We start from the raw sequence: 24,292 nt of genomic DNA on the forward strand, positions 1-24,292 counted from the left end.
TGAAAGCTGAACTGAACCCGGGAGATAAAAACATTTTCATCATCTGGAAACAATGAGGAAACTGTGAAAGAGGACCGGCTTGTTCCTGCGGGAGGCAAGGACCAGGAGCAAATGCTCCCCTGGCAGAGTGACAGGGTGAGGGACGAGGCTCTGGCGCTCATTCAGCCTCGCTGCCTGCCCGACTCTGGAGCCGCTCTCCAGCAGCCCCGCAACAGGTGACCGAGCCAGCCCCGAGCCCACCCCCGAGCCCACCGCCCCGCATTGCCAGCGCCACGCCAGGCTGCCAAAGCAGCGCGGGCGGCCTTTCCCGCACGGACAGCGGAGAGCCAGCGTGGGCAACGCTGCGCTTCTCACACCCAGAGCAGAAAAGCACACCCAGACAAAGGGAGCGCTCTGTGCACGGCCAGGAGGCGGCACCGCGGGCTCCGAGCGGCAGCGAAGCGCTCCCTAGCACCGAGAACACTTGGCTCTGCCGTTCCCTTAGGAAAATCCCCCCGACTTGCCCTGACCCCAGTTCCCCCCGCATCTCCAGCAGCGGGAGCACGCCCCGCCCTGCAGACAATGCGGGAGCGGCCCGGGGAGGCCTCTGGGTGCGGTAGTTCCCTGCCCATCACCTGATGCCTGGGCAGGCGCAGCCGGGACTACAGCCCCCGCCAGGCAGCGCGCCCACAGCCCGGCTGGTGCAATCACACCTTAGCACGCCCCGGGGCCGGGGCCAGCGCCGGCTGGGAAAAGGATGGGTTTGCCCGGGACTCTTCCAGAGCACTAGCGGGGGCACTTCTGTCGGGCAAGAGGCTGCAGCGTTATTCGGATGTAATGGTGGTTTCTATTTCTATTTCTACTCCTTAGGTGGCATCGCAACACTGCAAGATCAGTTGTATCCATTGCAGTTAAGTTTGCGGGATCTGGACATGAGAGGATAGAACGTATACGTGTAACTGTGCCAGCTCCTCGGCATTTCTCCTGACCGCACCTCCTGCTCGCCTGCATCTGACTAACGTCCGATTCCGACTACAAAATACACGGATTCCCAGCACTTGTATGGTTCATCTGGTTTTGGGAGCTACCCGAACGACCATGCATCGGTTTCTCTTGGTTGCCAGGCAAGCTGCGGCACGGCCGTGCGGCCGCGGGCCGGGGGGCTGCCGGGGCGGAAGGACGGACATGGCTCTGCGCTGCGCCGCTTCGCTGGCGGCCGGGCGGCAGCCGCGGGGTCCCCGGCGGGAGGGGACGGTGCGCTGGAGCAGCGCTGCCAAGGCCTCCGCCGTGAAGATCAACGAGAAGGCGAGCAGGGAGAAGATCCTGACGCTGGAGTCCATGAACCCGCAAGTGAAGGCGGTGGAATACGCGGTGCGCGGCCCCATCGTTCTGAAAGCCGGGGAGATCGAGAAGGAGCTGCGGAAGGTGAGGCAGGGGCGGCGGGGCGGGGCAGGACAGGGCAGGGCGCTCCCCGCAGCCGCACCGGCTCTGCCCCGGGCGCTCCTCCGCCGCCGCTCCCGGCTGGGGATGTCGCGGGGCTCGGCGGGGACGTGACATCCCGCGGGGCTGAGACGTGACCCCGTGGAAGCCTCGGGAAAGCGGGAGGCACCACGAGTGCCGCTGCAGGGCTTCCTACCGAGTTAAAAACTCTCGGAGCACAGCAGCGTTTTCCCCATCCCTCTGCTGCGGACGCGCTCTGCCCGGCCCCGGCCCCGCTCCGCTGCGGCACCCCCGGCTCCGCGCCCCTTCCCACGGGAGGCGGCAGAGCACCAAACAAAGGAACCCTCCGGCTGGCTACTGTTTATCTGGTGTCACTGGCTGCCTAAGGCAGATACGGGACACCCCCATAAAGCAGTGTTTACATTTCTCCGGCCACTTTGACCCTTTGCTGCAATCCCGTGTCCTTTGTCTTATACAAGGGGGTGAGTGACCAGCTTTCATCATACTGATAGAGCGTTTAGGTCGTTCGTGAGGATTTTGGAGATCCTGCCTTGGCCGGGGCAGGGAGGCACCGGGCTCCTGACAGGTGAGCTGGCCCGGCTCTCCCGGCACTGCTCCGCAGCCTCACCCAGCGCTGCTCTGGGTCATCCAAGGAGGGCACCGATAATGTGCTCCTTTTTTTTATAGTTGTAGAAGTTGAGGTGCCCGAGGACAAATCTTCAGAACGCTATCCAAAGTTGTAGGTGGTTGATTCTCTTTGGCAGATGAGATAATTAAGCAGATCCTAAGGGTCTGGGCCAGTATGTGCTAAATAAAGCATCCAAATCGGTCAGTGCTTATATTTTGCTCTTGATATTTCTTTCTTATTCCTCGAGTATTGAAACAAAAGATAATAAAAAACCCTTAGCAATACAGACATGGCTTTTTGCCTCTGCTGTTCAAACCACAGCTTCCCCTCTCATCACAAGGACACACTTATTTTTTGTTTTGATGAAGCATCTGGCAGAGTAGTTTTTCTAAAATTTTAGATATTATTCCATGCTGTCACTGCTTTAGAGAGTCTTTCTAATACCTTATTGCAGGTACTGCAAGACCATTTTCATTAGTTCATGTAAAGTGCTTTGAACAGAAATGTGCTACAGCAATTCTAATCGTGAGAGTAAACTGGTAATTCTCTGGTCTTAATATTACTTGGTTCCCCTTGTTTTAGAAGGTGAAACATGTTTTCAGTTCACTGTACTATATGCATCAACTATTTATGTCTAACTCAATAATTATTACAAATAGCTTCCTTTTTATTTTAGAATTTCTCTTAAAAACTTCAGTGTGGTAATGAGGAATTAATTTTGGAACATCTGTTTTGATTTTTGCCTTTAGACTTGTTTATAAAGGTGTCATTGTGTTTATGCAACTAGGTTCCCTAGTGGATGCATTTTCCAGAGTATAAAATCCTCCAGTGTTCTACTGAGTATGTTTGTTTTCAAGTTAACATCACAGAACAGGAGATATTACTTGACAAAACAAATATAAAAGGGCCCTTCACAAACTCCTCCCAGCTCCCCTGCTTACTCCAGTTACCAGCTGAATCACTGGCAGAAAGAATAATCTACTGTGGACTTTTGAAAAACTATAACAGGAAATCATTGCAATCACTTTATTAAAAGATTTTTATGTCAGTTTAGTGTTGTGCTTACTTATGTGGCGTTTTCCATTTAGTTTCTTTTTTCCTGGAACCAGTCTCATGAAATAATGTTTGCCATTGATAATGGCTACCAGCATTCCTAGAGGTGACTATGCTTTAACACAAGTAAGGCAAACAAACCTCCCAGCTGGCAGGGAAAGAGGACAAAATTACTGCAAAAGTTGAGACAGTGTATCTGCACAGAGCACTAATCAACTTCAGTAAAAATCCTTTACTTGCTTCCACACTTCTCAAGTTACTCATTCCTCTTTGGTTTTCTGAGAAAAATACTGTTATTCATTCTCTTGTTTAATCAAGCTGTCTGCTAAAGTGTTGAGTAATACCGAGGTTCCTTATAAGTAAAGTATTTTAGGTTATCTAATTGTCTGTTTTTTGTGTGTGTGTGTCTGAAATTTAATTGTGTGTGCTCACACATCACTGGCACTTTTTTGTTTCCTTTCTATCAAGTTGTACAGCTTTTTCCATCCTTCCCAACCTCAGCTCACAGGGTTAGGCCAAACACTGCCAGCAGAATTAACACTGCTGGATAAAGGGAAGAGGCTGAAGTGGTTGCCACTTCAGGAAAGAGGAAGGAGAGATGCCACTCAGCATCTCTAGATCCACAGCCACTGTTCACTAACAGCAAGAATTGTCCCATAACACTCTTCTACACCTGATGGGGAAGGAGCTTTGCACAGGCAGGAGAGCACAGGCTCCCTGGTATGAGTGGAAGCACTGCAGTGGCTGGGGGTAACCAGAACAGGCAGGGGTGAAGCAATGGCAGTAAATCTGCATTTATCCTCTTCTGCCCAGATGCCTTTAGTTAGTTTGTTTCTGAACTAGAAGCACCCTAAATGCAGCCATTGTATATAATCAGATGTGATAGAGGCTCTCCCTGTTTTAACTTGGTTCCATTTGGTTACTCTTCATGCTTGTTAATACTCATAGAGCTGTTATGGAGACTATAAAACTTGAAGCTGTTTGCACAGTGTTAAGCTTTCATCTTCCTTGAGGTTTGTTCTGCTGTCTCAGATCCCAAAGAGCAGCTCCTCTCTTATTCTCTCTGGCACTTGCTGCTTCTCTATATTAACTGCAAATGATCACAACAGGAGCTGTAACTCCTCAGTGCACACAGAAATAAGGACTGAAATGTTACTTAAGAAGTCTCTGACTGGGCAACTGAAGGGATATTATGTTCCTTAAAAGAGCAAATAAAATGAGGCATTAGTTTTAGTTCTCGTGCCTGGGACTAAGCCAATGTAAGTGACTAGTACAATACTCAAAGCAGATTAAGATTGATTGCCCAATACAGGTGGGGTGTGCTGTACCTGGATTTCACAAGTTTTGTTGGCTTGTGTCCTGTATTCATCTAGGTGGAAAATCAGAGGTGTGATCTATATTAAGTCTTTCAAGATGGAAATCTTAATGCAAAATCAGTGATTGGATTACTTTCCTGAGTATTTTTTTCATAATTTTGAAATTGTGTCATTCTTTGAAAGTGAAAACCCTTTTTCTCTTCCTCTTTGCTATTGGTAGCAATCAGCTGATTCTGACTTACTAAGATGACAGAAAGAATTAATTCTAACCATTTTCCTTGGTGTTTTTGGTAACTTTTTAAAGCTAGAGGACAGGCATATTTTAATAAATGATTACACTCTAAATAGAACACTATCAAATAAGACCTTTTTTCTACCCCCTTTGTTTAGACTTGCTAACAAATGCTCACTGTATCAAGTATTGACTTACATTTCAGACTAGAAATTTGCTCCTGAATAAAAATTCACTGCAAGAATAAAGCAAGGTCTGAGAAGAGCCCTTCTCCCTACCTAATCAATAATGACAAACTAACTTATCATTAAAGAGGCAGGGCACATACCTGATTTGTTACTTTGCATTCATGCTTATTTTTACTGACCTTGTTATGGAAAATCCCTTCATATCTGTTTCTCTGACATTTCACTGATACACTCCTTTTCTCCCCAATTCCTGATTGGGTTTTGCATAATGTCAAGTTCTGTGTTATGTTAAGCTGCCTTACATCTCCTTGCAAAGTGTGTGCATATCAGACAGCGTTTCAGGATCCACAGGTCAGCTCAGGTGACATTGGAAGCAGGGCCTGGCTCAGTATAAGGCACACAAGGTCCTTCCAAACTCTCAAGCTACTGAAAGAGAATTGTAGGGTAGAAAGAGAGGGAAGGTGTGCAGGGATATATGGGTAGCATGTAGGGAGTTCCTTCAGATAGCACAGGTAGGTTACATATCCCAGCCCTGGGCCTGGAGCCATGGGCCTTCACTGGCATTATACAGTTTCTATACACTGAAGGCCCTATTTTTCTGTTACCTTTACAGCAAAAGGGTTGTGCATTCATCTCCTGTGCCCACGCTTTTCATTTGCATAACTATTGCAAATAGGTTCCTGTTTCAGGTTTATTCAGGCCACTTGTTCCCTCCCTACATTGCTGTTTAGACAATAAAACTACCAAAATCCTTCTACTTAGGTAACTGAAATCTCAGGCTGCTTCTGCTAAAGTATTTTGACTAAAATACTGTCAAGGTTTTTTTTTCCCCTCACTGAATCATCAGACTTTTAAATTGAATAGAAAAAATCTGACTTAGAATCCAGCCTTAATTGTAAATGTGAGTTGACTGTGTCCCTAAGAGTTTTGGAAAGATAAAATACAATTTAGACAATGACATGCAGAAATATAATTTAACATGCCAAAAAATAGAGACAAGATTGACTGGTACACCCAGTAATGAAAGATGTTAAGCTTAAATTACCATCCTATAATTTTCTGCTTTGAATACGTGACTGTGTGCACACGAAGGAAGTATCTTCCAGGCAAGAGCATCTGACCTCATTAAGACAGAACTGTTGTTCCTCAGTTGTCTGTACATGTTGCATATATAAGTGAACCTGTAGTAAAACCCATGGTTTTTAAGATGCCAAAAACTACTGCAGATGAAGGTGAAAGAAAACTGGTTTTAAGAGCACAATTATCAAAATCATATTTTCAGAAGCTCACAGCCCACAGAATCCAGTTTTTGATATCTTCTGGTTGAATACATTAGCAAAATTTATTCTAAAATAGACCTTTTCCAGTAACTCTCCAAGTTAAGAGGGTCTTAATGTCTAATTACTTTCTAATGAACATTATTTTAATTCTGTCATTTAATTCTGTTATGAAATCTAGTGGTTTATCTATATAGGGAAAATTTCTGAATGCATATCCACTTAGATCAATGTGTCAGGAAAAAGTAACCTGGGGACAAGTCCTGTTCTGTAATCTCTGAATCAGATCTGCCAATTAATGGTCAGCCCTGCTGATTTTCTCATGTGATATGAGGGGCATGCAAGTCATCACTGCCATTGTAAGTCAAAATCCAGAATTTGCCTTCTCCTTCCTCCCCAAAACAGCTCATGTCAGCTTGAATTACACAAGCATAATACAAACTCAAAGCCTTACTCCATGGTAAGCAGGTCAGGTTTATTTTTCTGCTGTAAGCTGTTTTAATAAAAAGATTGGAATTCTAATTCAGGTCTTCAGGTCCCTATTAGTTAAGGGCCTCTGGGCAGTGCTTTCATGGCCTCTTGAGAGGAGGAGAGAAAAAAGCAAACAAGTAACTTGGCTACTACAGCGTAGACCTCAGCTATGCTGAAATGTTTGGGTTTGCCAGCTCTGATTGTAGAGCTTGTTTGTGCAAGTCACAGCAACAGCAGTCTCAAGGAAACAGTACAGTGTTTCTTAGTGTGATGTTGTTGCCTGATAACCATCAAGAGGAGGCACAAAGCAGTGGCGATGAAAATGAATCAATTGGGAGCAGCCAGGAGCAGGCAAATTCTGAAATTCAGGAATAGCTGTAATACCATGGCTCTCTTCTGGGATTAAAAGCAGCTCCCATTTTTGTGGCCTCCTCAAGGAAGCTCTTTTCAATTCTTTCCTATTGCCATTATCAAATCCACACATACTCTCTCCAGAGTGATGGTTTTCCTTTGAAATTTGCTGAAGATTTAACAAAGACAGTGTCAGGTCAGTTTGTACCATTCTTTACTCTTTCTGGGCACAGTGGTATTTTGCAGTTTGCCAGCACTGTCAGATGGCACCTTTGTAAAGGGAACCTCCAGGTACACTAAAACTCCTCAGAGACAAAGCAGCTCCTGGTAGGGCATTTCCCTCATGGTCCTTCTTTGGGGTGCTGTATGTTCTGGCATCACATTGCTTCTTTGATCAAGTAATTCTCCCAACACTTCTTCCATCATGACTCTCTCCTTGAGAGACAGCTCATCATTTCATACTGTTCTCCTTTCCTGGTGGGTTTCCTAAGGCTCTTGGGATGTCTAGGGGAAGAGGAAACTTCCCGAAACCTAGCTAACTGCATAAAGATTTCTATTGACTTCCTGCAAATGAATTCTAGTTCATGTATAAAAATCCCTCCTCCCAACTTTTAGTTGTTAGAATAATTGCTATTTAGTTGCTAGAATAACTGTGTCTGGCTTGCTTCAGGTTTCATCAGGTTTCTTAAAAGATGCATCAGATTTCTAAAAAGAGCAGAGAGACAGAAGTAACAGCTGAAGGAAGTAATTTCCAAAGAGCATATTCCAAATCCTGGAAGGTTCTTTTATTCTATTAAAATCCTGTAATTATCCAGAAGATGGCCACTAAAAGACAGTACATGTTTTTACATTTTCTCTTTTACATGTGGAGGTGAAAGATGACTTCTACAGCTTTAAAAAAGGGCGACTATCATAAATCTTTTGGTTTGGTGACACTGTCAGAGGAGTGGCAGGAGCCTGGCCTTGTTCCGAGCTGAAGCTGAATCACGTTGTGAGCCCAGCGTGAGGTGCCGCCAAAGGCAGGAGGCTGGAGCAGAGCTTGTTTTGTAGGCTGGGCATTTATTCTCCTCCTTGATGTGGTTTATACCCTCTTCACAAGGCAGGAGAATCAATCTGGAACTTACTGCTCACGAGTTTGTTATTAGAGCTCCTGTTATGCAAGCTTCCCTTTTGCAAAGCTCTGCCTGCTTCAGTGCAGCCAGGCTGCCTGAGGAGCACACCTTGCAGACAGAGGGAGGCCATGGGACTCCAATGTGCTGGGGCATCCCTAGAGGAGAGCAAAACAACTCCAGTGGCCCAGTTCCTGCTCCTTCTGTGTGTTCCTTGGCTTGCAGGGACACGACTTGTCTCAGCTCAGGTGTGTTGCTGGCACAGTTAAAGACTGCTTAGCTTTCTGCAGTGAAATAAATCTATGACCTGTTGCAGCCCTTTTCCTGCTGCTCTACAGTTTGATACTGAGGTTATCATCATCACATTCACATTTCCTCCTTTCATACAGATCTGTCCACAGACCTTCCAAAAGTATTTGTCATAATCCTCCCCTTGGATACCTACACCCATCACCACAGCAGCAGCCTTGAGACAAGTAGCTGGTGACTGATGCTGCTTCCAGAATTCTTCCTGAGCAGAATTCTGCCTTGAGCCCATCTGCAGAGTCACAGGCTCTGTCTCGGGGCTTTCTGAGTCCATACCCAGAGCAAATTGTTATAGGTCATTTTCTACAGAAAATGAATCAGTCTGATTTTGCAGTTCCTTAGTCCATGTGACAATTCTGTCACTGTTAGGATGCCTCCCTACTACCTCTGAAATATACATTAGAACAACTCTAAATTTATTATTGCCTCTCTCACTTCTTCTTCTTGTAATGTTGGCCTTTACTTTCAGTTAATCTTTTTTATTTAAACCACTGGTGGTTTTTTCAATCAGTCAGTGCCTTGCCTTTTTTATGCCCTTATTTTATTTTGCTTTTTAAAGAGCTGTGATTGCTAATCAACATTCATTTACTACTTTCCTTGTGTTCTCATGATGTATTCAGTTTCTCACAGGAAAAATGGCTGTCTGTTCAGATTTTGGAGACTAGGAAGCTTTTAAATATTCATGGTGATTCTTTAGCACTTCTGTTTATGATATAGAGCCTCACTATTATATATTTTGTGAAACATCTCTACATGGAAAAGTGGGGTCATCATACAAGGAATACTTAGTCCAAGTATAAAATAAATAAGCAAGATGTATATTTACTCTTTTAACTCTCAAAAAACTAAAGGTCTTGAGGTTTCTTTTATTGGTGGTTTCTCAAATATCCTCAAGTCTTTTTAGCTTCTTGACTGATCCATCCCTCCCTTAGGTGTCTCAAAGAAGTTGCTCTAATACTGACAACTCAAAATGCCTTTTTTTCCATCTTTTCTACTTCAGTATTTAGTTTCCAGCCAAGTCAGTCTCTTACTTCCAGCTAGCAGAAAAATAAAAGCCAGCCTATCATTTAAAAATGTGTCACAGTCAACAGCATTTCTGTAAAGCATTTAAGATTTCCTGGCAGTGTTGTATAAGAAATGCATTCAGCTTTACATTGAACATTGTAGCTGTTCTGAGATCAGGCACTGTTTAGTTACAGCCACATGACATATACTAAAAAAGATTCTTCTACTACAGCCCTAACAAAACATTCTGAATGATCCGTTTCTAGGGAATAAAAAAACCTTTTACTGAAGTGATTAAAGCCAACATTGGAGATGCACATGCAATGGGACAGAGACCAATCACCTTCCTCCGTCAGGTAAGGCCACTATAAAATATTATTATTCATTTTTTATTAGAATGTCTTGAAGCTGTCTGAAATAGGTATTAGTGCAATTGATTCCCTAATTGAAAGACTTAAAATAGTTCTTTTGTAAAGAATTTTAAATGTTCATTTCTGAGCCAAAGTCCTATTGTTTGCTGGTTGGCCTCTTTTAACACAGTAGCTTTCCTTAGTTTCCATTTCATTCCCCACCCACACTTTTTCCTGCCACTTCTGTGTTATCAGTCAGCACATTCATTATCAATAATGCTCTTCAAGAAAGGAAGTGGTTCTCTTTAAAGAAAAAAACAAAAGCCTTTCTTCATCTGAGAGAATACTTTGGAATCTGCACGTAGCTGGGTTCAGCTACTTGTACTGTGTCTCATTTTGCACATTTTACCTCTGGGCAAGCTAATTGGTAAGTCACCTTTTAGGAAAGATTACAACAGAATTCATATTTGTATATTATTCCTAAAACAAAAGGTTAAAATGAGTATTGTCATATTTACTGCGCATCTCTCACACCCTCATGTAAACTCCTCTGTCTATAATAATGTAAATTCAGAGAGTTCCAGGACAAACTGAAGCCTTATCAAGCTGAGGGCCCAGGTGAGATGAGATTATAAAATTGAGCTCTGCAGCAAACTAGGGAGACCTGAGCTTCTTATAAATTATTCAAATGTATTACAGGTTATTCCAATGTTATGAAATAAAATGGGAAATCCTTTCTCCCCATGACTGTGTGCACACATGGATTATTTCATTGTCATTGTCCCACAAGATGACAGCAGCCTGTCCAGATTACACAATTTAAACATTAAAATGAGAGAGCCTGGAATAAATTAAGCTGATCTCAAGAGAGACTTCTCAATTCTTTGTGTCTTACACTCCTTCATTAACTTAATTCTGCTGGTTGTGTTTCTACTTTTACTATGTTCTATATCACCACTTCTTTTTTTAATTAAATATTTCCCATGAATTCAAATCAGTAAGAACTAGAAGTTATTTTGGGGAAGGATTATTAGAACATGCCATTATGACTTCAAAATTTGATTATATTTCTCAGTTCTGCTCCATGCTTGAAATCTTGATTTCTTGTCAATAAAAGTGAGCTAGGGATACACAAAGAGTGGAGGACAGACCTGCTTAGAGATAACATAGGAATAGTTAACTGTGCTTTACTGTGTTTGCACTATGCTTAGCTCACCTGGAATCTTCACTGTCTGTAATACAAATAGTTAATAATTCTAGAACTGTTTTTATCAGCTTAACTTGGAACCTGATAAGATTTTTCTCTTCTGTGAGAACAACCCTTAAAAAAAACCAACTGCAAACTCGTCATCTATAACCCATATTATAAATTAGCCAGTATTTGTGATCTTCATTTCCAAGGAAAGTTAACATAATATCACCAACTTAAACTGACCACTGCAAAGTGGCCAATTGACATGTTCTTGGCCCTGCAGGTAGTGGCCCTGTGTACCTACCCAAACCTGCTGGACAGCCCGAGCTTTCCGGAAGACGCCAAAAAGCGCGCCAAGCGGATCTTGCAGGGCTGTGGAGGAAACAGCTTAGGTAAGGCTCTGTTCTGGTGTTAGGAACCACACAGGTGGTTCAATATCTGCAGCTGGTGGGGGCAGGTTTGCAGTGTGACCTGCTGGTGGTGACCAATGGTGTGAATTTTTGGTGGGACTTGTCCCAGAGGAGAGGGTGAGGGTTATGCATCTCTGGAGCCCTTGCCACAATAACATCTAGGCATAACTCTAAATGGAATGCTGAGGGGTTTTGTACCAGGAAATTGGCAGAGAGTACTAATGAGGCTCTGTTCTGTTGGTATGACATCTCCTCATCCAGGGCTTTGTGTCTCCCACGAAGACAAGGTGGAGGGTTTTACAGTTTACATTCTCCAGTTGTTTCTCTGCCAAGGAGCCTACTGTCCCTGTAATGCTGGTGTCAACAAACAATGTATGTTCATCTCAGCTGATCCAGGGCACACTCCTGGATCTTAATTTTGAACCATCAGTTCAAGTATGTTTTGTGGGTATCAGAAACTCAGGTACCAAGGTGATAATCCTCTACAAAAGGAAAGCTACACTGCTGAAAGTCTTTTACCTTGCTGAGATAGTTTTCACTAAAGGTGTCAAAGCTCTATTTTCTCCAAGGTAAAATAATTCTTGAAAGAACTACAGAGTTCTGTTCTTCAACCACTGTTCCTACAAGAGAGCATGTCATATCCACATAAGTACAAACTTTGCATATTCATTAGAAAGGAAATGGAAGAGACAATTTCTTTCTCATCTAGTGACTGTGCTGCCTACCTGTACCTGGCAAATGCCATGAGAATTTCTACTCTGCAGATACTGCTACAGCTGCTGGGTGCAGCAAAGAATCTGGCACACTTACCTTCTTTCAAGTAGGCAAACAGTGACATTTCAGAGGACTTACTACAGTAATTGGCATATTTCTTAATCTTTGTGATTGCAGTGCCTATTTGCACTGGTATATTTTGAGAGTAGGTGCTATGAAACTTAATAAAAATAAACAAAACATAATAAAATAAACAAAACATAAACAATGATTGCAGTAGCAGTATTTCAAGCTTGACAACACAGCCTAATACAGAATGTGTTTTATCTTCACCTTCTTTGTATTAGTTTGTCTTTTAATGTAGACCATTAAAAACACATTATCAAAACTGAGAAGTTCCTCTAGCTCAATGGATCCCTTTCCTCTCTTACTTTGGAACAATAAATCCACATGGTACTGTTGGCACATGTAACTGGGGTTACATTTGAATTTTGACTCAGTCTTTCTTTGTAGTGATTGTCTACTTTAGGGATGTGAAAGGAGTTCTCAGACTGAGCAGTCTTGGCCCCTTGGTGCTCCCTTCCCCTTAAGGGCATGGTGGCATGGGACATCACAGCCCCATGTTGTAAAGAATTCAGTCTTGCATAATATTTCAGAAATGTGTTCCTTTTTTTCAGAAGATCACACATTTCCCATAATTTCTGTTAGCTCAGTAGATTCTGAGGAAGGAGGCCTGAAACAATTGCAGTATTCAAATAAGATGATAATTCTGAATACACACTGTTCATTTCAGTAGCTAAATTTGGGTTCTGGAGTCTAAATGTTTTTTAATTTTGAAATTATTTATGCCAAGAACAACTGTACCTCAAAATTCCTGACAACTAAAACCTCTGTATACTTTACTGATGTGCTGTACTGGTTTCTGCCCCCTCTCCACCCTTCCTGGATTCAGTAAGGTGTGTCAGCCCCTCCTCTTGGCCTCTGGAGCTCATCAGCCTCTGTTCAGCCTCCCAAAACATGCAGCCGGAGGCAAAGGGATGTGCAGCTGAATGGAAGTCACCCCTATCACTTTGTTGGTAGTCTGATAACTTACTGCTATTCTCTTCATGGCTGAGAAGGAGAAATTGCCTTTCTTGTTAAAAAACAAAGATAAAAAACTGGCCCCCTATGTTGTGTTCAAAACCTTATTTTTTAACAAATTTGTCAATCCAACACAAAGGTGAAATCACTACATTGCTCAAAGCCATTTGAAGTGTTGCACCCATATCTATAGCAGCCTATTTAAAGGTGTTAATTGTAAAGTTAATATGAATATGAAATTTCCTCTGGAAGTGAACTAGAATGCCCTCACTTCCAATGAACATCCATTTGGCAAAACCCTACTCGTGGTTTTGAGCCTCGCTACTCCCAGGCCATGTATGAAGGCTCAGATGAGTCCTCAACTTCTCTTGTGTCCAGACATTCTGGGATTCTACTGACACCACTTACTCTGCACATGGGATAACTGGAATATCTTTCCAGGCATTTGAGACATCCCTCCTATATATAGAAATACATAATATATGCAGCTTTTTGGGTTGGGTTTGTTTATTTGCATCCCACAGTGCAAACATGGGTTCTAGTCAAAGCCATCAACTGAGTACAAGTAAGTGTAGAAGTACAGGGCAAGTAAATGTTCTGTATGTCCTCAGAGTGGTAGGACTTGGCACCCAATGGAGCACAAGACAGAAGGACAGCTTAGGTTTGTTCTCCTCCTTTAACAGCATCCTGGCTGTGGTGAAAGACCCGTGTGCAGACCCAATATAACTTCTAATCCTGTAAAAGTAAGTGTTTAGAACATCAGGGAACTTTGTGCCCTGAATCACCATTTTATCCCATGCAATTGTGCAGTGCTTGCAAAAGTTCTTTGTCTTTTTAAATCATGCTTTCACAGAAGTCCTACCAGGCAGTCTACTAGCAGATAACACAGTGATAAGAGTTAAGTCAGGCATAATTATTCCACTCCACCCAACAAGCAAAGAAGATTCTGCAGCTTCCTGACAGTGTTCTAAAATAGATGTACACTTGTCACTTCTTTGTCCATCAGTCTTAGGCTTCATAGCTTGAATTCATTCCTCACCTTGACCTAGGTTTATTTTTAGTCTTTGTTTGTTGCACATCCTCAGCAGTGATGCTTACAGGAATCTAACATCTCATTTTATTTATGATTATTAGCTGTGCTATGTAAACTGCACTTGAGACTGGGGAGATTCTAGACATTTCTGCTGAAAAGTGGTTGTGGGAGATGCTGTGGGGGAAGGAGAGAAGCAGTTTAGGATTTTTTTGGTTTCAGACTGTGGGAGAAAATGATATGTTATTTTCATGTTGCAAATAAAACCCTTATATTTATCATGGATTAAAAGAAATTACTTTCTATTGTACATGCTACCTCTGTTCCTTGTTCCCATTACTTAAATAGGAGTTTGTTTACATTCAGGAGTGCTTCCAACATAAAGCAACTGAAAGATATTAAAAATGGGATTGCTGTCCCAGTTTGCAAAATAGGCTTGAAATCACACTTTTTACCAATCCGCTAAGTTATTTTTGTATTTTAGTGATGCTTATTATATTTGTTTACTTCCAAATTAATTCTTTTGCTCTATGAACAAACCAGCTCCCTTTCCTACTCCATGGAAAAAAAAAACAAACCCATCCTGGGGATCCATGTAAATATGGCTCATGTATACAAACTCCATCCAATACCAGCTCAGGAGTTTTGCTAGTAACAGAAAATCTGATGTCCACTGCATTCAATTCTCATCTCATTTTGTATTTTTCACAGGATCCTACACTTCCAGTCAAGGTATAAATTGCATCCGGGAGGATGTTGCTTCATATATTGAAAGAAGAGATGGAGGGGTTCCTGCAGATCCAGATAACATTTACCTCACCACTGGGGCAAGCGATGGCATTTCTGTAAGTGTTCAAATGAAACCTCTTCCTTCTTGGTACAAACTGTTACCTCTGCAAATACAGATCCCTGTTGAACCTCTGGTCTCACCAAGTCCTGTGAGTTTGATCTGGCAGACAAGGAAGCCACATTCAATGAATATCCAGTCCTGTGAACAAACCAGTGAACCGCCTGTGTGAATGTCAGGAGCTAGCTAAGAAGTGTGTGCAAACTCTCTTAGTAGACATTAAGTTGTACCTTTCTGTAGAGGAAATATGAAATGATTTACAGGTGCCTAAATATAAATTTAGAAGATTCAGTGCATTCAGACTAAATAATGGTTGTTCTCAGTGGTTAAGATTAGAGGGTGTCAGTCAGTGGAAGAGGGAAGAGGGAATGAACCTCAGAGGTGAGAACTCTCAACTCTTCTTCCAAGTAAACCCTGCTAGTGCAGATCAATGCCAGTGAAAATCCCAAAGATTTATTTCTGTTTGTGTGTTTTAGTTTGCTTGAGAAAAACTTCAGGTTTTGGGTTTAACCAAGGTTCAAAGGTGGCCCTCAGTTAAGACAGTCTCTATCGGGCTGCTCCTTTACACAGACACATTTACTGACAGTGCAGCAGCAGTTTGGCTCTCATGAAGGCAGCCTTTGGCAGCGTGTTGGGGAAGGTGCTTTTTTAAAGGACATCTAGTGGCAGAGCTCAGAATGACAGCGATCCGGCAGGAGCGGCTCTCCAGAGCTCTGCAGTCAATTGGCTTTCCAGAGTTTCTGGCACTGGCAGCTTGTCAGTAGGAATGTAGCAGGAATGGCAGCGCAGCCCAGCTGAGCTGCACCGTGCCGATTTGATTTCACCGCTGATCTAAAGCCAGCACTATGGTCTCATTCTTTGGCCCTTCTAAAGATAAAACAGCTATTGTTTCACACCTCAGGGGAGAGAGAGTGTTAAGGAGTTTTTAAATATGCATTTGGTCCTGATTATATGTTTTGGATGCTTGGTATTTTTAAACTCGTGGTGGGTACAAAATTATGTTGATTATAAATCATTAGCTTAGCAGCTGAGTATGTGATGAGAGGCACAGAACAGCAGATTTTGTACTAGAACCACAAAGAAACTAAAGGATACTGCTGCTGAGAGAAAAGATATTTTTGGGTTTAGATGCCAATTACATGCTGATAAGGATGCTTGCTTTGATTGCACCTGTACTTCAGAGTTCTCCCATGGTTATAAAGGCAAGAAATCTCTCTGCTTCCTGCCCCTTGTGTGCTGTTTTATTTAATTCACACGTAAAAAGCCTCGACATCACACAGACATTGGGCACAAGGAAATTGTCTGGACTGACCTTAGCACAAACATTACCTTTCTGCCTGTATCTTCTGGGCATAAGCTACATATGACCCTAATTCCATCCCAAGACATGCAGACTTTGGTCTGCTCTGTTACTTGAAAATGAAAACATAATTGCTCCTGATGTAAAACAGGTTTCTCTGTTCCAAGGGAGAATCTGCACAGGCCCCAGCTCTAATTTCTGATTTTATTTATTGGTCTTTTGTGGTTAATGAGATAAAATGAATGGAAGGCAATAAGCAAGAACTAGCTGAAGCTTCTTTGCTCACAACAGGGCACAGCAAAAAAAAATGATCTTGATATTCCTGTTTCCAACTTGCCCTCTAGCCTTGTGCTCAGAATGTTTTTCCTAAATTTTGCAGTTGATCAGGCATGATCTTTGGAAGTTATGACATGAGAGGATTCCATTAAGCTTAGACCATCCTCACTCAGCCAGTAACAACTTGAAATAAATAACTGTATTTGACTATCTGCTTCTAGGACAGAAATCCACCTTAACTCTACACTTTCTTAGGAAGTTTAATAACTGATTCCAGAGAATATTATTAATTTTGGTGCATGACCTTTTTTATTTTTTTAAATTCCTACTTTTTCCCCAGGCAATTTTAAAGATCCTGATCTCAGGATGGGGCAAATCTCGAACAGGAGTGATGATTCATATTCCCCAGTATCCCTTATACTCAGCAGCCATCTCTGAACTGGATGCTATCCAGGTGAACTACTATTTGGATGAAGAAAATTGCTGGGCTCTAAATGTGGACGAACTTCGCCGTGCCTTGAATGAAGCTAGGGCATATTGCAATCCAAAAGTCCTCTGTGTCATCAACCCTGGAAATCCCACAGGTCTGTAGGAATTTTCTTTAATGAAGGGGTTTTAAGACCATTTTCTTTCCTTTTTCATTCATTTGACATTGCAGGCAAATCCTAAGTACATATCAAATATGTTGAGCTGAATTCCAGAGATCAGTCCTCTAAGTAGGACAGACTTTACTTTTAGAAACATATTTTCAGTGTCCTGGAACTCCAGAAAGGAGGGAGCAGATTCACTTCACAGGATCCCATTTGAAGCCGCTGCTTCCATTGAAGTTTTCCAGACTTGTGGAATGACTTTCAGTCACTTTTGGTCTTTAGAAAAGATCTTGCTTCTGGCATGGTCTGTGGCCTCTTGGCTTGTGACAGGCAATGACTGTAAAAACTCAGAACTCAGTGGCAAGCCTCCCTCAGAATTTAGCTTTTTGAGTAGTTGAGGGTGATTGGTGAGAAGCTAGCTCCCTCCTAACCATCATGCATGAGAGCATTTACAATGATTAGCTATACACAGAGTACTCTCAATAAGTCCTTGATTGAGTACTGTATCTCACACTCCCTTTGCTTGAAATGGACTAAGTTACCTTGTACCATAATTCTTCCAAAGTGCTCCTTACTTTCATATTTAGTGAACTGAATTCTAAAGTTCAACAGCACTTTTCTGAGGAAGAGGGATATCTTCTTGAAAAGTTGGTAATCTAAGTAGGTGTGGGTGAAAAGAATTGTATGTGTACACTGCACTAACTTTCTTCTTGCTTTAAAAATCAAACTACAGGACAGGTGCAAAGCAGAAAGTGCATTGAAGATGTGATACACTTTGCGTGGGAAGAAAAACTTTTTCTTCTGGCTGATGAGGTAATGAAATAATCTGTTCTCTCAAAAGCACAGCTAAGGGTACTCATATGAGGTACAATTTTGTTCCGTGTGTGGTAGTGGTATTTTTAAAGTACAGGGAACAGACTCTCTGTTATCATATTAAGACATGAAGGGACATGCAAGATTCATAAAGTCAAAGGATCAGTATTACAGGTGGCTTGATCTGAGTTTGAACTAGAGAGAAAGTGTAGGGGACACAAGGAAGAACTTTGCTGCAACAGACCCAAAAACCTACGTGGTGCTCAGACCACTTCAAATGGAAGAAACAGAAGGAAAATCAATTCAAACATACAAGTAAAGGTTAAATCATCCAAAGAGGCTTACTGTTCTCCAAAGGCCCAGCCTTTAACTGTGGTCACATCAGATAAAAAGTATCATTACAGTAACTATGACTTAACAAAGAACCTTGTGTCTTCTAACAGCTTTGAAGTTTTGAGTGTAAGGACTGTTTCTTCAGTTCAGATCTGCCTCTCTAAAAGGCCATGTTTTATCCTTAGTTGGGGGAACAGAGCACATTAATGTCTTCTGACTGTTCAGGTTTACCAGGACAATGTGTACTCTGAAGGATGCCAGTTTCATTCTTTCAAAAAGATTCTGTATGAGATGGGACCCGAGTACTATAACAATGTTGAGCTGGCCTCTTTTCACTCCACCTCTAAGGGATACATGGGCGAGTAAGTCTGATTTAGTTTTTTTTTATTTCATCTTCCTCATTAATCTGGTGGGACAGCGCTTTCATATTACTGACCTGAAGGTAATCCACCATAATTAATCCTCTATTAATTTTAACTAAAGACTATTAAGAAAAGAAAAACAAGCACAGAGTAATGGATTAACTCAGTGGTTTTTAAAGTACCAAATAATAAGCATATTTATTTCAGACACCTAATGCCTCAGTCCCACAAAGGTGAAATCCTACAGTCCCAATCAGGATCTGTGATAAAGGAAAATTGGCCTCCAACATTCAAGGGAACAGCTCAGTAATCACTGGGATATTAGAAATGTTTGGGTTTGGTTTTTTTGGGGAGGAGGACATGGAAGAAAAATAATTTTTTTGATTACATGTATGCTGCTACAGCCATATGCTCTTGTCCTGAAGATTAAAGATCCATGTTAATTGTTAACTTTCCTACCAGGGAAGCAGCATGTCCACCTTTATCTCTGTATGGGATACTAGGACTAATGACATGTCATGCAGCTCCATCTTAAACCATGTCAGTGTGGCAGCTGTTTCAACAAGCTGTATCTTACCAATTGTGAGATTCTCATCAATTGTCTTTCCACTTCTGCAATCATTTTCATTGTTTTGTTGTATTTACAGACTTGAAGTTAACCAATCTCTTCTGTTCACTTTGTCACAGATGTGGCTACAGAGGAGGTTATATGGAGGTCATAAACTTGCACCCAGAAATCAAAGGACAGCTGGTTAAGCTGCTTTCTGTTCGCCTTTGCCCTCCAGTCTCAGGACAAGCAGCCATGGATATTGTGGTGAATCCTCCAGTACCTGGAGAAGAATCTTATGCACAGTTCATAAAGGTCAGCAATAACATGCTTGTTCTTTTGTGCATGTCACAAACCTATCCTAAATATTGGGAACTCAGATTATGCACAGAGACCAAAGAGTCTTTTGTTTCTCCTATCAAGTCAAATCAAAGGTTCAATTAAGATGATCTCTAAAAAGAGCCAGGAGTGGATGCTGAGGAAGAAGACTGTAAAAAGAGAGCACACAGTTAGAGACTTCTGCAGGTTATTGCCTGCATCACTGTAATTGTACCCTGCTAAAGCCTTTTTGCACTGCTGTTTTTAAGAGCACAACTGGAATTTGGAACATTGTTTGCTCTAGCAGCTCAGCAAAGCCCTACTGGTGTTTCATTTGGGGAAGGCCTTTTGAAACATCATCATTTCTCCTGGTGTTTTTATTGCTACTTGAAATGTGTCCAACTGAACACCTTCCTTTCAAACAGGAGAAGGAATCTGTTTTGAACAATCTTGCCAAAAAAGCGAAACTAACAGAAGACATGTTTAGCAAGATCCCAGGAATTCACTGCAACCCCCTTCAAGGAGCTATGTACGCTTTCCCTCGGATCTTTATTCCTTCCAAAGCCATTGAGGAAGCAAAGGTCAGTCAGTCATTCTTACCCCAATCCATTTTAACCTTCTCTCACCTGTGCCTGCCACTTCTAATGATGAGCTTGGATTCCAGAGATGGAGTACAAAAGCAGTATTTCATGGGCTATGTATGATCCTAAACATAACACGACCTTTATTTGCAGAGAGGAAAAGAGAACAGATCATTTCATCCCAGTGCAAGGCTCCCAGGCTGAGAGTGTCCCCAAGGATCTTGGTGTTTAAGTCTGCTACACAAGGAGCTGGCCCTGTGCAGTTCCAAATTGCTGCCCATGCCTGGGTTAAGGGGACCAGCATGTGTGAGTGGCAGTGTGTTACTGATCACACAAGAGAAGCCCCATTCACCAGGAATGGGAAAGAGGGCTGGAGGCTTCCTTAAAAATTTCACCTTTTTGCCTTTGGGACAGTAACCTATGTTAATAAATGATAAGTCTTGCTGTTCCTAAGTAGAGCTCTGAAACCTCATTTGTAATATTCATTTTGTAAAGGGAATTTTATTAGCACAGCTGAGAACAAAAATAGGGCTGTTTTTCAGCTGCTTATTTGATTAGGTATATAACCTGTACATATTTAAGAACCTCTCATAGTTATTAATCAGGGGACTTCCTAGGCAGCAGATTATTCTGGGGGAAAAAAATAGTAACTGCCAACAGAACTGGAACACACAGTTCTCAATTTAATTTAATCTTATCAAATGTCAGTGCCTTAGATTTTTCCAAGTACAACTTTTAGACTTCTGACAAAGGTTACAAGCAAGTCAAGGGGAATAACAAAATTACCTAAACCCTTTCTTTTGAAGTGAGTTTTTGTGTAAGTTCTCAGCCCTGTTCCTCCGTGAAGTACTGTTAGTTAATTCAGTGTGACCTGCCCCATTAGCATTTATTCCTCATCTTCCTTAGTAAATTGAATAAGAAACTAATAATGTAACATTAGGTTTCTGGGGGAAAGAAAGCAATCATGAAATTCTATATATTAGGAATATTTTGACTTCAATAATTCCAAGGCATCCATTCCCTTAGGCTCATAAAATGGCACCTGATATGTTCTATTGCATGAAACTTCTGGAAGAGACTGGAATATGTGTTGTACCTGGAAGTGGATTTGGCCAGAGAGAAGGAACCTACCATTTCAGGTACAGTTTCTGGTTTTTTAAAAGCAAATTAGCAGTAGTAAGCAAAGTATCATCCCAGTTCTTTCTCTTCTGATAAAATACAAGGATTTTTATTTCAGTTTATGTTGTCTCAGTTTCCACTGGACAGTTTCTGTGGACTGACAGCAAGGTCAAAGACCTGGTCTGCTAGATGAACTATACAAGTTTTTATGGTGTTTTCACAGCTTGCTGGCATAATGTTATTCTGTTTTTACATACTGGCATTTGAAATGTCTTCTCCAGGAATACAAACATTAGTAATAGTTTAGACTTTAATTTTAAAGTATTTAAAATTATTATTATTATTATTATTTTAAAGTATTTAAAAGTATCTGGAATTACAAAAATTGCCCTGTATTCTTTTGGGGGGAGGAGGGGGTTAAGATGTGTTTCCATATGGAGAAACTGCATAAAAATGCAGTATCTTCCCTATAAATCTGTTCCTTAAACACTTTGTATAACTTAACCAAAACAAGATGTTGAACTAAATATTCTAATACCAAAACTGTTGCTTTTGCTTGCAATAAACAGAACTTTGCTCCAGCCAAGCCACTGATAGCTAGAATTTAGCATGGAATTCAGTCTTCCTCACCCTGTGCTGTGTTGTTTCTGTGTGTGAAACCACAGAGCACAGGGTATCTTTAACCTTGGCAGTTGTGCAGCACAGCCAGCTGGGTCAGATCCCTGGGTGCATACAGCTCCAGGGAAAACCTAGAGTCCATTCCTGCACCAGTGTGGGAAAGCCATTGTGTTCTGTAGGTCTTGCAAGCAGCCGGGCATCCACACCCATGGGATTTTCAGGGTGTGCAGAAGAAGGGGAAAAGGGACTAAAACCTGCAGAATGGGATGTTGCATTGTTTTAATGCTTCTGAATTCAGGTTTTGATTAAAGAAAAAAAATGTACATTTACTCATAACTGACAACTCTTAAAACTCAGAAAACTGGGTATAATTTGGCATAAATGCCCAACGGTGGAAACTGAGCTGCTGTTATTTCTTACTGATAATCTTCTACACCACTCAAAAGAAAATAACAGTTCTTGAATTCCTGTATTCTAACCAATAGAAAAAAATTGCTGTAGTTTAGTAGTATAGTTCAATTAAAGTACAAAGGCAAAAAAAAGAGAGAATAACATCAAAAAGATGTTAAACTTAACATGTTACTCACTGTGCCTTGAGATAAATCAAGATCTGTGCAAAGATCACAGTTTAGGTGGTTCTGAAGATAATATGGGCTGGGTTTTTTTTTATTTCTTTAAATATTATTTTTCAGAATGACCATTCTTCCTCCAGTAGAGAAGCTGAAGATTCTACTGGAGAAAATTAAAGACTTCCACATAAAGTTTCTTGAAAAATATGCATGAAACTACTGTGGCTTTTCCCCTCCCGTTCCCTCCCCTTCAAGGCAAATGCAGACAATGAACAATGATGTGCTGAGAATGTGCTGTTTATCTAATTTAACTAAATTCAAAATAGACAAAACCAGACTCAGATACTGCTACAACTTACTGGACTATTAAAGTTATGTCTGGTGTAGAAGACATTGTTACACCAAGTTTTTTTTAAGGGGAAGGGGGAGAATGCGAAGAGAGCTGTGAGAAGAAAGAGTCAGTAAATGTTTTTGTGCCTTGATTGAAAGTTCACATTTGTGAACTTTTGACTCCATAGGTTGGGGAAGGGAATTGCTCATTAAAATTACTACTGTCATGTGGGTTTTTTTACAAAACAAAAATGCCAAGCTCAATTGTTAAGATAGGAATTTGTTTCCCATCTTAATATTCTACTAAACAAAAATCAAAACTCCTACATTATAGGTATTGCTTGGTTTAATTTTTGTTGGTTTTGTTGTTAAGTGTGAAGTGTTCTCCAAACCTGATCAAGCATGTAGGGACAGCACACTTATTTAAAGAAAATCTTCAGCAGATTTGTGCAGATACCTTTGAAATTCTGCTGAAAAGAAATCCTGCCATCCCAGCACAGCTGGAATGGAATATACAGTTTTGATCAGAGGAGTGAACACAGTGTCTGCTTGAACAATATTTTTATGAAACTGAAACATAATAAGGAATACAGTCTTCTTCTTCCTGTGCTATTCAACACATGATCCCAGCATAAGAGCACTGAACACTTCCTGCCATAACAATTCCAGGAGTCTCCTGCTAGCCCACATCTTTTATACACATGGAACAGAGTCAGTTAGTGTCTCAAAGCAGATGTGAGTACAGTCAATCCTTTCAAGTAGGGTAAAACACAACCCTTTCAGAACCGCTCTGTCTGTGGGGAGCATTTGTTTGGAAACATCACACAGCCCCTGGAGCTGGCCAAAATCCAGCTGGAACTTGCAAGGACTGGCATGTTGTTACCAGGAGAAATGCTGGGGCTGATTCCTAATGAAGAGGAAGGTATTTAAAGGAAAAAGTCTTACACCAAGCATAAAGATAATGAAAGTACAGCTGACACAAATCTTCCACAGTTCTGCTGCTGTCTGAACAATCCTGAGTGCTTCTCAAAGCCCAGCTGAACAAGGTGGCTATCTAGGAGTACAGCTGAGTGACTCCACTAATCTCTGCCAGCTTCCCTGCAAAACAAAGGACAGCTTCTGTTTCTCTAGAGCTGGAAGCTGGACACCTTCTGCTAGCTCTGATAAAAGGCTAAAGGAACAGAGCTTTCAGTATTCAGATGTGAAAGCATTAGCATTTGTCAGGCTTAGGCTCAGCTGTTACAGAGTTTATTCATCAAGAATATCACATTCAATCTAGTCATTTATTTTAAGTTATTATTTAGAAGTAAACTAATTTTAATGTCTACTGGCGCTTTGTGAGGCTGCTGTTGTAGCTGGTGCTGATCCAGCTTACTAAAGCTAAGGGCTAGAGAAACACCATCCAGATAAACCTGTGCCAATTTCTCATGTGAGGAAGATGGGATGCTGCCAGTAACTGTCCTTGCCACAGCAGCCCCTGTCTATGACCCAGCATTAGCAGTGGCTGAGCTTCTCAGAGCTCCTTACTGAGGCCTGTGAGAAGAATTTATTCCTCTCA

At 41.6% G+C, this 24,292-nt stretch overlaps 1 protein-coding gene across 1 annotated transcript; it reads left to right on the forward strand.

Annotated features, from left to right (window-relative positions):
- The first annotated feature begins 641 nt into the window (after window positions 1-641).
- GPT2 (glutamic--pyruvic transaminase 2) lies at window positions 642-22,793 on the forward strand. Its single transcript, XM_050978926.1, has 11 exons — window positions 642-1,404; window positions 9,622-9,711; window positions 11,181-11,289; window positions 14,843-14,976; window positions 16,895-17,138; window positions 17,878-17,957; window positions 18,516-18,652; window positions 19,340-19,514; window positions 19,943-20,098; window positions 21,125-21,237; window positions 22,528-22,793. Exons 1-11 carry the CDS (start codon window positions 1,042-1,044, stop codon window positions 22,616-22,618), a joined length of 1,692 nt encoding a protein of 563 aa, XP_050834883.1. The 5' UTR covers window positions 642-1,041; the 3' UTR covers window positions 22,619-22,793.
- The last annotated feature ends 1,499 nt before the right edge of the window (window positions 22,794-24,292 follow it).

Source organism: Serinus canaria, chromosome 11 (assembly GCF_022539315.1).
Source record: "Serinus canaria isolate serCan28SL12 chromosome 11, serCan2020, whole genome shotgun sequence".
Lineage (NCBI taxonomy): Eukaryota > Metazoa > Chordata > Aves > Passeriformes > Fringillidae > Serinus > Serinus canaria.

Bases quoted from the DNA above. Each gene is read 5' to 3' on its own strand.
- GPT2 (XM_050978926.1), top strand. From the start codon at position 1,042: ATGGTTCATCTGGTTTTGGGAGCTACCCGAACGACCATGCATCGGTTT. The intron at 1,405-9,621 runs GTGAGGCAGGGG...ATCCGTTTCTAG, and splicing joins TCGAGAAGGAGCTGCGGAAG to GGAATAAAAAAACCTTTTAC. The intron at 17,958-18,515 runs GTAATGAAATAA...CTGACTGTTCAG, and splicing joins TTTTTCTTCTGGCTGATGAG to GTTTACCAGGACAATGTGTA.